Raw genomic sequence first — 12,085 nt, 5'->3', positions numbered from 1 at the left:
GACTAATTAGTCTTAAAAGATTTGTCTCGCAAATTAGTCGCAAACTGTGTAATTAGTTATTTTTAGTCTATATTTAATATTCCATATATGTGTCAAACATTCGATATGATAGGGAGTAAACTTTAGGGGGACTAAACAAGGCCTTGGTTTTGTCTTAGTGTGATGCACTAGCTATGTTATTTTCTTGCAACTTCCTAAGGACCTTTGCTACTGTGTCTTGCTAAGGACATGGGCTTAGTTTGGTGTCCCTAAGGACTCACTTTGGTTTCCTTTTTTTGATAGTTGCAGAGGTGGTTCATGCCTATGCATGGGTAAAGTAGTTTGATCAGGTTAAGACTTAAGATTTGTTATTTTGATTTTTAGAGCCTCAATTCACCCTCTCTTAAGGCCATTCGATCCTTTCACATGGATTAAAATTAGTGCATCAAGTAGAAGGAGGCCTTCATTAAAAAATGGCACGAGGAAGCAAAATCGAAGAGGGAGAGGCAGAGGAAGGAGGACATGTGTTTGAAGAGTGAGCTCTTTTGTAAGCATGTGAGGAACATGTATGTGTGTTCATAGGGGTGAGTGTGTATGCGTGTGTGGACGTCTATGTTGTAAAAAAAACTTGATGAGCTAGTCCCCTAATTTTTTTAGTTTACCCGTGAGTTTTTTCTAAAAAAAAAACATCCACATATACATGTACCATGTCATGTTATATAATATATTCATATATATCCTATCAACAGTAGTGAGCAGGGTATGGGGGAGGGGGAGCTAAACACCCTCTATGTACAATGAATATCTTTTATGGACATGAAATTTCACCATATAATTTAACAAAAACAATTAAATTATATATTTGATTATTCATTATAAGTACTTGGCTCCCATCATCTCCTTTTTTTTAACTCTGCTTTGACCGTGGGTCCTGTTTCTCTTTCTTGCACACTATACATTGTTGAGAGCTTAATAAGGAAAAGCTAATTGGCGATGGTTAAGCAAAAATATTAAGTGCACGCTCATATTTTAACTAAAAATATGAAGACATTTACCAAATAATACATCAAAATGCCTAAGTAATAGTTTCATTCTTCTCATGTTGGAACTTTGACGTATTTAACTTCCAATCGGGCGAAAACTCCAAACAACAGAGTATAGATGTGAAAATAAAAGACAAGGAGATCAAGTACCACGTGGGCACGAACTATGCACTAAAATCGGTGAAGGCATTCCAACTGTTGGGCTGTTGGAATGACCAAACTCTAAAAATATGCCAAATTTCAAATGTTATACAACATCATGCCCCTCAATAGAATTTAGTTGGACAAATTTCAAATTGCTACCAGAAATCCGGAACTGCCATTCAAATGATACTCCATTGATAGAGAACCATTGGCAAATGGGAAACTTGATTTCATAGCATCGAAAGATCACGAGATCCGGAAAATACCACCAAAAGAACCCCGCTACGTAAAATATCACTAAAAGATGAAACTGTTATTCGAAAGTAGCATTCCGTCGTATTTGAAGTTAATAGCGTCAGCACCGCCGATTCCTGTCCATCTAAACTTCTAAAGGCACAAAAAAAATCCAACTCCCACCTACCTGAGCCGGACATGGATAGAGCTCACATGCAAGCGCCTCCTCCTCCTCAACTTAGCTCACATGTGCGCCGCCGCCGCCACGACAGAGCTCGCACGTGTGCCTCCGCCGCCCCCTGCTGAACTCCCTCGTGCGCTGCCGCCTCCCTGGCAGAGTTTGTGTGTGCGCCACCGTTGCCTCCAGGATGGTCAAGTTTGCGCGCGTGCTGCCGCCGCCTCTGTAGAGCTCGCGCGCACGCGTGACTCTGCCGCCCCGGCCGAGCTCCCCATTGTGCCGCCACCTCCCTGGCAGAGTTTGCGCGTGCGCCACCATCGCCTCCCAACTGGTCGAGTTTGCGCGCGTGCCGCTGCCGCCTCTGCAGAGCTCGCACGGTGCTGCGGGAAGTTGTAGAGTTCTTCTTGAAGGAAGAAGGCTAAGAAGCACGCCGCCGGCCCGACCATGTGCACAGCTGCAAAGTCGTGTCTGCTCGTGGCCTCGTGGGTCAGATCAGCTAGCTACCTTCCATAGTTCCATGCATGCAAGAAAAGAGCTTGATGTGCCTAGATGCATGTGTACTAGTACTACTGAGAAGGATGAGATCCTTCCCATCGAGTCTGTTGGCGCAGAACTTGGGGGGAGCACGGACTGCTACGTATGGCATCGGCTTGCCACCCCGGGTATGGCCAGGAGGACATCGCAGTGTCTGTGGCCTTGATGCCGGGCACGCGAAGAGGCGCGGGTGCCTGCCGATAAAGGCTGCAGCGAGTCCATAGCCAAGGCACGTCAGCTCTACCGCCTAAGCTACAAGACATTGAAGCCCTCCCCCCACGCAGAGGCTGTGCCGATCCGCCAGGACTCCATCCTACAGTGGATCCACCTACGCCGGAGCTAAGAAAGACGAAGGGGATAGGACTTCCACCGGTGCTCACGTGGAAAGAAGGGAGAAACAACGGTGGACCCACGTCGTTAGACCAAACCGTGATAGAATGGTAGCTTCGGGTAACAGATCATTCTTTTTGTGGTATTTCACGTGACCGTAATATTTGATTGGTATTTTCTGAATCTCGTGATTTTTGAATTCTATGAAACCAATTTTTTCTTGGCAAATTTGCAAGTGCAAAATCTATTCTGGTGGAACAATTCAACCTAGTCAAAGAGCCACTCGGTCCTGGACTCCTGTCTCCGGGTCCTGGCCTGACGTGTAAGACTGAACGAGACCACGTGTCGATCCTCCATTGCTCGTAGACGGCTGTAACACCACTCACTCACTCTCTCTCTCCTCTCTCATTTCTCTTCCCGCCTTGTCATCAATAATTGCTCTCGTTCCACCGCGACCTCCCCTCCCCTCCCCTCTATCACAACGCCGAGCGATTCCGCCTCTAGAACCTTCCCCCACCTCGCTAAACCCTAGCCCCCGTGCCTTCCGGCTCCGCCGCCGGAGCATGGACGAGCGGCTGCCGCTGCCGAACGTCTTCGGGCTGCTCCTCGACACCAGTGGGCTACATAGCGCGCCCCGTCCTTCTTCCTCCCGCCCCCGCCCCCCAAATCTCTCTGGTCTGATCTCACGCGTTCCGCTTTGCTCTTTTGCGCAGATGATCAGGACCAGTGGCCTCCGGAGGCGACCCTCCTCATCGCGGCATACGACGGCAACGTCCGCCGCCTCAAGGGTAAGCACTAAGCACACGCCTTTTCCTGCCTCGTTCGTCTCATCGCGATTTCGTTCGCGGTCGATTTAGTTAGGGGTGTTCTCCTTCCCTTTTGCCTTGGCGTCCGGAAAAAAAAGCTCACTCTTTTTTTGAGTTTGGGATCCTGTCGCGCTTGCGGCGTGGAATTTGGTTGAGACGAGCGCTCGTGTCTCGGATTTTAGCTGGTTATCAACCGCTTTCTGTCATTATTTCCCCTATTTTCTCACTATACTGCTGTTTCCGATCGTTTCATGCAGAGATAGCGAGGGGCCTGGACGTCAACGGGAGGGGGGTCAACTCGGTGCTACGTCGCACAACCTTCAAGGGCATGGACGCCCTCCACGCCGCGGCTGGTGGGAAGGGCAAGCTACCAATCTGCCGATACCTCGTCGAGGAGGCCAAGATGGACGTCAACAAGCGTGACACCTTTAAAGGTACAAACTAGCTTAGTCCAGACTCCAGAGTCATCCCCACTTTCCTCCTCTCCGATCCCTTCTCCATTAATTGCTCTCTTCAAACCTATAATTAATGCTTAACTGATTAATTAATTAATTTGGTAAGTTCGATCCATTCACGGTTTCTGAATTGGCTTCAGTTGACAAAATTGTGTGCCTTTGTTCGCAGGTAAGAGCATGACACCACTACAGCATGCTGTGTTCAGTGGGAACCTCCCTATCGTGAGGTTTCTTCTTGATCATGGTGCTGATCTCCATCAAGAAGGCAGTCTAGGAGGTCATGACAGATGCACTGCTCTTCATACAGCTGCAGAGAAAGGTATAAACACCAAACGAACTTCACTCATTTATTCTTTCTTCTCTCAGGACATGTGTTGGTTTCCTGTTCAGTCTTTACTGTTACCTTCTTTCTCTTTGTGGTGGATATAAATGGAACATAGGATATTACTTTGGAGAGTCTGTAGTTGAATCTATACACAAACACAACTGCAGACAATGGCATCATATTCAAGAGAAAACTAAGCAAGCTCAAAAATTCTCTACTTCTAATTTTATAGCTTTCTGTTGTGTCTAATGTTGCTATAAACTCAAGCTATCCTGGTTTTATAAACTTTTCGTGCCAACTGCTATGTCGCGATGTGTTATGTGTAGTATACCATCTTTCAATTTTTTCCCCATTAAACTTTGTTTCCTGCCCTCACATGTAAAATTCATGTGCTTATTACATCTGGAATTGTTGCTGTTAGTCTTTGTGGACCTTGTATTTAGTATATGTTTGTGCCTTTCTGGATCTTCTACCAGGATCAGTTTCATACTTTATTTTGTTTTCAGACAATGAAACTGATAGATTGTCGAAAAGTAATTGTTTCATTTCTTATGAACTGTTGATTGCCATCGAGATTTCCCTGTATGCTCTTCAGTGAAGAGTGAAATAGCAATTTTGTCTTTTTTTTACCTGTTGAAATTTTGTTGCTGAAGATTGGTTTATTGTTATAGTTCTGCAGTCCACTTTACTATGACCTTACTTTTTCATCTGTTTCTTCAGGACGGTGTGAAATAGCAAAACTTCTGCTTTCTAGGGGAGCTTACGTTGATGGCAAATCATGCCATATGACACCACTACAGCTTGCGGTTCATGGAGGGCATGATAGTACTCTGAAGATTTTGTTGGACCACAATGCAGATGTACTAGTTATATCTTTTTATTTTAATCTATTCATAGATGAGCTGAGTTCTCTATTTTACCGTTAACACACTGGGGCTTGATATTCCATAATTTTGTTCCTACTTCCTACCTTTACATGCTTAGTTCCTCGTAGCTGTTGATGTGTGACCACTTGGGCATATGTGAGCAGTGGCCCCACACAACAACAGTTCCTGAGAAATCAAAGGGAACACATATATCAGCTATACTAAAAAAACGGTTTTCATGATCTATTATATACTGTTTAATTTACCTTCTGTTTTCCTACATAGGCCAACAAGGAAGTAAATCTGTCAACACCTTTGACCATAGCATTGCGCACTCCTTCCTTGTCTTGTCTGAAGCTATTGATTCAGGTATAGTATTTTCTACTATGAGTTTTGTGTTATATTTATGAACTGTCAAGTTATATATGGAGAAAACATCTCATCTTTGATACATAAACTGGTAGGCTGGAGCTGAAGTGAATGGCATTGGTAATCCTTTGGCAAGGGCTGCGCATGAAGGCTTAACCGAAGCTATCAAGTGCTTGTTGGAGGCTGGTGCAAACCCCAACACTACTGACTGGGTGAGCCTTCTCTCTTGTTCACACTATCACTTGTGAGCTGCTTAACATCAAATAGTTCTGGTCGTACTGCCTTTTAACACTATTTATATAACATAGCTCCTGTCTCCTGAAAAAAATGCTCATTAGAAGTCTGTTCATGAAGGAAAATTGAAAGTGGCATAGAAGTCTGTTGGCTTCCAAAAGAAAAAGGGCATTAGTTTTGAACATCTGAGCACCAATTGAGTCACTGATCTGATTTAGGCGCACTTTCAACATTTCTCACCTTTTACGAGTAGGTTCATGACACTGGCTCGATATAGATGCTCACAGTTTACAGTACTCTAGTTCTGTAGCGGTTTAGATGCTTGCCATTCAGGGTATTGCACGTTGTTTCGTTATTCAATTATATATATCTATTTCGATACAAGTTGGGTCTACTGTTTCCCTCAAACATCTGGATACACATGGTCTACTGTGTTAAAGCTAGTGAAAGTATCATCAATTATCTTCACATACAAGCTTGTGAAACTTTGCCCGTCCCCATCCCTTGCTATGCACAGTTTATTGGTCTGGATCTATGAATAGTTATAACCTATAGCACTGCTTTGGCCCATTTTGTTGGTTTGGGATCAAGGAAGTTTTGGGGTAGACAAGAATTACTCATCTCAATATGGACAAGTGATTTTATTAGGCATCTATTTTGTGGTATTACATTGTTTCATTAAGCCTCTGAGGGAGCATAATTATCTTGCAATCAGTATTTTTTTTCTTGAAAGTGTCCATTTGTCCTTTCTTTTACATTAAATTTATTGTTTGTGATGCTCTCCACAGTATGGTAGATTTCCAATAGAGTTGGCTGCCGTGTATGGTACAAGGCAAGATGTTGAGATTCTGTTTCCTTGCACTTCCCCAATTCCAACTGTGACAAACTGGAGCATTGATGGAATAATCAATCATATGGAACTGGAAAGAAAGCAACGAGAGGTATGCCACTGTGGCAAATCATCTTGTTCATTCACTTGGCTGTGCAAATAATTTCATTCACTTGAAAAGAAACCAAAGGGTAGCTTCTGCTTGCTCCTTTTCTCTGTAAGCACTCCTAGAGATGCCAAATGCTAGTGTGCCTGCATATTTGCATTGATGCCAAAGCGCTCTGTAGATTTCTTCTAGAAAACTTGTTTAATTTAAATGCTTTCTCGAATACCTTGTATTGTTGGATTGTTCATAAGTTTGATTCTATTAAAGAGAATAGGTAACCAGTTCAATTTCCTAGACAAAATATACTTTAGAAGTAGGCTATGTCAGTAATCCACTAATTTCCATGTTTAATTGTCATGTACTGATTACTTTCAGTTACAAAAAAGTACTAGTAAACTTTGGAAAGGACATGTTATTTTACTTGTCGTGTACTGTGTTAATTTACAGTTATTTTTCATTAAGATTACAGAAACTGGTCATGGGAAGAACTTTACACCTAGACTAGTACCAGTTGCCTGTTTTCCACGAAAATTTGGAAAGATCAGTGGTTACCAATTAAGGTTTTTGAAAAAAAAATCTGTAGAAAAAGAAGTCCATAGCCGTTCAACCATTAAATCTCAATGGCCGTTAGCATGTGTTTGCAACCAGTAAGTCTGGACGCAGATTTCTCGGGATCGATGACATGCCTAGTTTTTATACACCTCATACGTACGGGGATTTCTGAGACTCCTTTGAATCTTTTTCTAGGTTACAGGTTTGCTTATAATATGCTAGATTTGTCTGATTCAAATTATTGTAAAATGTTTAGGATGATGATTTTGTTGAAGCAAGGAAGTCTGATCTGAAAAGACAGGGTGGTGATGCATTTAAAAAGAAAGATTATATAAATTCCTCAGCATTCTACACACAGGTATGTTGTATTAAAAATGTATTGACATCAGCAGGGTGAAAAAATGTAAAAATGTTGAATTTGAATGGTTAGTGTCATCATCTCCTTGCATACATCTGAGCGTGTTGATTGCAGACTTTTATTACCTAGAGCTTTCAGTAAGAAATGAGTAAAACTATGGACTTCCTATAATGCTTGAGAGTAAAGAAACCAAGCAATAGCTTGGTCAGTAGAGTCTCTATTTGAGAGGCTGTGCGCCCGGCTTGAACCTGATGGTTGCAGGTCCTTTCCTAAAGGAGTAAAGGTGTTCATTCCTCTCTTAAGAAAGCCAGGGGACACTTGGTTAAGTTTATGCTGCTTGAAAGTAACGATATCTATTCATTAACTTCATTTTGATGGTAGAACAAGATGGGTGTGTGTTATGGTAGTGGATGGCTATTCAGTTGTATGCTTTTTTTTTTCTCTTTCACAAATTGATTTTCCTAACTGTATTAGTCCTACATTTACAAAACTAAATCCCTAAAATATCATTTGTTGTTTAATCATCAGCATATTTTTTCTGAGTAACCTATGTCCTGATACATGGCAAACATCAAAGTATGTCTCTAGGAATTGCATTTGTTTGCAAAACATTTTTTTTCCTAGAACACGCAGGAGAGTTGCGCATCTTTATATTAAGAAGAAAAAATGGGGTCACACACCTCCAACACACTTAGGTTTGCAAAACATGGTTGAACTGATTGCATTTGTTTTCCTCCATATTTCGTGGTCTAATAGTATGGAGTAGTAAAATATTCTGATATGGAAACCAGCAATTAATTTTGCTTGGACAGGCCCTTTGGTTTGGTACTATTAGTCATGGAATCCTTTGAGTTAAGTTGAGGTCGTGAGGAGGAAGTCGAGTGATACTGATATTCTGGATGGTCTCTCTCATCTATTTTCAAGGAGATATTTCTATGCTTAAAAGGAGATATTTCTGCATGAGAATTACTGTTTGATCCACATTTTTTGTTTCAACCTTGTTTTACCTAAGAAATAAATGAGGAATCTCTGGGCTAATGTATGCAACACATCTGGAATGTGGCAACAGTGATATACTGACACATTTTTATCTTACTGCAGGCAGTGAAGGTAGATCCTTATGATGCTGGATTGTTCTCAAGCAGGAGTCTTTGCTGGCTCCGCACAGGTGATGGGAAAAGGGCTTTGCAAGATGCAGTTAGATGCAAAATGCTGAGTCCAAAGTGGGCAAAGGCCTACCACCTCCAAGGACAAGCTCTGATCCTTCTAAAGGTGCGACTAAAAACCCAGGGTGTAGCTCTAGTAGTATGTAACTGGATTTGACACTTCATCATCTCTTTAATCTCTCGTATATTAACTGGTCATGCACTGTCAATTGTATTCCTTAGGAGTATGAAAAAGCTTGTGACACACTCTCTGAAGGCTTAGAGCTGGACCCTATGTCTGATGAGCTCGATAAATTATATTGGTAAGAGACCAGTCCATTGCTTCCTATGTTTCATTCCAGTTACTGTAGGAGGATTGCTGTAGCTAGCACTGTGTTGTTTATTTGGTTGCTATCTATTCTTTGGAGTTTCCCACTAACTGTCAAACCTTGTAGGGAGGCAATGGAACTGAAGAATGGCAGCACTGGAGCAGCTTAGAAAAAGCCTGCAAGAAAATTGGATCGCCGTATCCCTTTTTGGTTGATGTTCTTGGGAATACGAAGAAACACTCAGTAGTCTGTAGTTTTGCTGGTTGTACTGTATTCAGCACATCAGCATTTGCCTGTACTTTGAATTGGTGGCTCTCTGCTTGGAGTCCTTTCTGAGGTTGGGAGAAGCGTGTGATACCTGGAGAATAGCGCTTAGCTTAGATCGAGGTACTGGTTTCAAGTAACTTTTACATGCTACCTGAGTGGCATACGCACACCGTTTTGGCCATTTGCGTGCTTGAAGCACGGCACGACCACAGCTGTGAAGCGTTTTTCTGGGCGGCAGACCTGCACTATCCATGCTTGAATATTATTTTTTGTTTGTTATTACAAATTATAATTTACTTTACTAGAACTTTACTAACTTTGACATATATTGACATATACAAGTTTGAATAAATGCACTATCAATATATTTTTATAGAAAATTTAATGAAACTAATATAATACTATAGATTTTTTTTTTCTGTAAACTTAGTTGAAGATAGAGAAGTTTAACTTAAAACAAAGTTAAGATGAACTATAGTATAATTTAAGGGCTAGTTCATCTAAATGCGTTGTCGAACGGCATCACATATTTCGTCGGTGACTTTCTCGAGCTATGGTTGGGCGATGTTGCCTAAAATTCTCACTTCTCAGGCGTTCAATGCTGGTTTCGCTACCATTTCTTCCCTCTTGTCTGCTACGCTCGTCCAGGTAGCAGCTGCAGTGGCTTGAATACGCAGTACGCTTGGTTCCTTCCTAGCCCTAGCACGCTTCGGCGAGTGGCAGAGCAGGAGCTGCTGGTCTTGGCAGCGCTTCGCTCAATGTTGGCTCTCCTTGGATCCATGGCTCTTCGAGCAGCCACAGTGTATGAAAAAAAAAATGATGCTTCGGAAAGAAAGAGAAGATTGGAGGCTTGGAGCATCGGTTGGCACATTGCAAGGGCGATGCTTGGATAGAAAGAAGCTAGCATCGACGCTTGTTGAATCACCGATGTGGTTGAAAAAAGAAACAGTTTTATTTTTGTTGTAGTTTATAGTCAGTCCAGTGGCTGCCGCGAACTGATCCAGCAAGCTCTTGAGGGCAGCAACAGTCGCACGGGTCACCACGGACAACAATCATAGTGTCGTCCGCGTATTGGAGTACCGAAGGAGGCTGGGCCAAGTGGTCCTTTTCAAAAAACAAAAAACAAAAAACAAGGGTCATCTTCTGCAATTGGATGTCTGACCGAAGGAATGGTTTAAATTAACACAGTTCAAAAAAAAAAAGAATGGTTTGAATTAGATGCTGAAGAGTATCTCTTCCACAATGAGGAATAAGTATGGTGAAAGAGGGTCGCCTTGGCGCAAATCCCTTTTGCAGTTCATCCAAGGACCTGGGCACCCGTTAACTAAAACTGCAGATTTGGAAGATGATTGCGAATGTTGAATCCAAGCACGCCACCGTTGATCAAAGCCCCGAGCTTCCAAGATCTTCGCCAGGCCTGTCCAATTAACTGTGTCAGAAGGCTTTTTGCAAAATATAACGTGATGATCAGGGTCGGTGCCTTCACCTTCTTGCAATATTGAGTCAGTTCTACCGTATTTGAGTTGCAGTGGCAAACTATATATACAACTTTATTTATCTAGTCCTAGTACAGCTGCCCTGCTGCAACAGTGACCAGATAACACAGGAGGACTGACTTCTGCGCCTGTCCCTGCCGTGGCTAAAGTGAGACAGGTGAGCCGTTCGGCGTCTGCCCCTGCAGCGCTACAGTACCACAGCATGGGGCCTTTTCAGCGCCGCCTTCCCTTGCTGTGTGTTCACACAAGGAAGGAGGAGGTGCGAAACCGAGATTGGGTTCACGAGGTGCATAACCGAGCACACACTCTACACGCGGCGATGGGGGAAGGAGGAGCTTGTCGTCGGCGTGTATGTGGATGACTTGATCGTCACTGGCGCACGTGTGGGGGACATCGACAGCTTCAAGCGCGAGTTGGCGGCTCGTTTTCGAATGAGCGATCTCGGCGCACTCTCCTACTACCTCGGCATCGAGGTGAGACAGGGGAAAGAGGAACTCATGCTCGGTCAGAGCGCGTATGCCTCGAAGCTGTTAGAGCGGAGCGGCATGGCTAAGTGCAAGCCATGCGTGATTCCGATGGAGGAGCGGCTGAAGCTAACGAAGGCCAGCACCGCGGCGAAGGTGGATGCAACACTCTACTGGAGCATCGTCGTCGGTTTGCGCTACCTAGTCCACACGAGGCCAGACATTACGTTCGTCGTGGGCTACGTCAGTCGCTTCATGGAGGATCCCAGAGAGGATCACTGGGCTACGGTGAAGCGGCTACTGCGTTATATCAAGGGGACGGTGGATCAGGGGATCATCTTTCCCAAGACCAGCGGGAGTAGGCTGCAGCTCACTGTGTTCAGCGATGCAGACATGGTAGAGGACATCGACAGACAACGGAGCACCTCTAACGTGCTCGTCTTCCTCGGGTCGGCTCCAATTTCATGGCTGTCGCTGAAACAGAAGGTGGTGGCGCTATCTACCTGCGAGGCAGAGTATGTAGCGGCGGCCACAGCGGCGTGCCAAGTTGTGTGGCTACACCGGCTGCTGGGTGAGCTGACCGGTGCGGAAGCTCACTGACCAGCACTGATGGTGGACAACCAGCCTGCCATCGCCCTTGCGAAGAATCTGGTTCTCCACGACTGGAGCAAGCACATCGACGTGAAGTTCCACTTCATCAGGGACTGTGTTAATAAAGGGCAGATCGTCATCGAGTTCGTCGAAACTGGTCGACAACTCGTGGACGTCCTCACCAAGCCGCTCGGACGTCTTCGACTCATGAAGCTGAAGAAGATGATCGGCATGGAGGGGTATAAGGGATAGCAGTATGATTAGGAGAAGAATTATGAGATAATCTACTACTTTCTTGTGTGAACACACAGCAAGGGAAGGCGGCACCGAAAAGGCCCCCTGCTGTGATACTGTAGCCACTGCAGGGGCAGGCGCCGAACGACTCACCTGCCTCACTGTAGCCACGGCAGGGACATGCGCAGAAGTCAGTCCTGCTGTGTTATCTAGTCAC

At 44.1% G+C, this 12,085-nt stretch overlaps 1 protein-coding gene across 1 annotated transcript; it reads left to right on the top strand.

Moving 5' to 3' along the window:
- Positions 1–2,869: 2,869 nt before the first annotated feature.
- On the top strand, positions 2,870–9,262 carry LOC136538309 (uncharacterized). The gene is made up of 12 exons (XM_066530296.1): positions 2,870–3,057; positions 3,156–3,230; positions 3,506–3,682; positions 3,873–4,022; positions 4,749–4,888; positions 5,180–5,263; positions 5,359–5,475; positions 6,286–6,438; positions 7,241–7,342; positions 8,444–8,614; positions 8,731–8,810; positions 8,943–9,262. The coding sequence occupies exons 1-12, from the start codon at positions 3,006–3,008 to the stop codon at positions 8,983–8,985; spliced, it is 1,344 nt and encodes a 447-aa protein (XP_066386393.1). The 5' UTR covers positions 2,870–3,005; the 3' UTR covers positions 8,986–9,262.
- The last annotated feature ends 2,823 nt before the right edge of the window (positions 9,263–12,085 follow it).

This window comes from Miscanthus floridulus, chromosome 2 (assembly GCF_019320115.1).
Source record: "Miscanthus floridulus cultivar M001 chromosome 2, ASM1932011v1, whole genome shotgun sequence".
In the NCBI taxonomy this organism is placed as follows: Eukaryota; Viridiplantae; Streptophyta; class Magnoliopsida; order Poales; family Poaceae; genus Miscanthus; species Miscanthus floridulus.
This window is presented reverse-complemented; position numbering and strand designations above follow the sequence as displayed.

Coding starts and splice junctions, on each gene's coding strand:
- LOC136538309 (XM_066530296.1), top strand. CDS start 3,006: ATGGACGAGCGGCTGCCGCTGCCGAACGTCTTCGGGCTGCTCCTCGAC. Junction 3,058..3,155: donor CGGGCTGCTCCTCGACACCA/GTGGGCTACATA, acceptor TCTTTTGCGCAG/ATGATCAGGACCAGTGGCCT. Junction 5,264..5,358: donor GTCTGAAGCTATTGATTCAG/GTATAGTATTTT, acceptor ATAAACTGGTAG/GCTGGAGCTGAAGTGAATGG.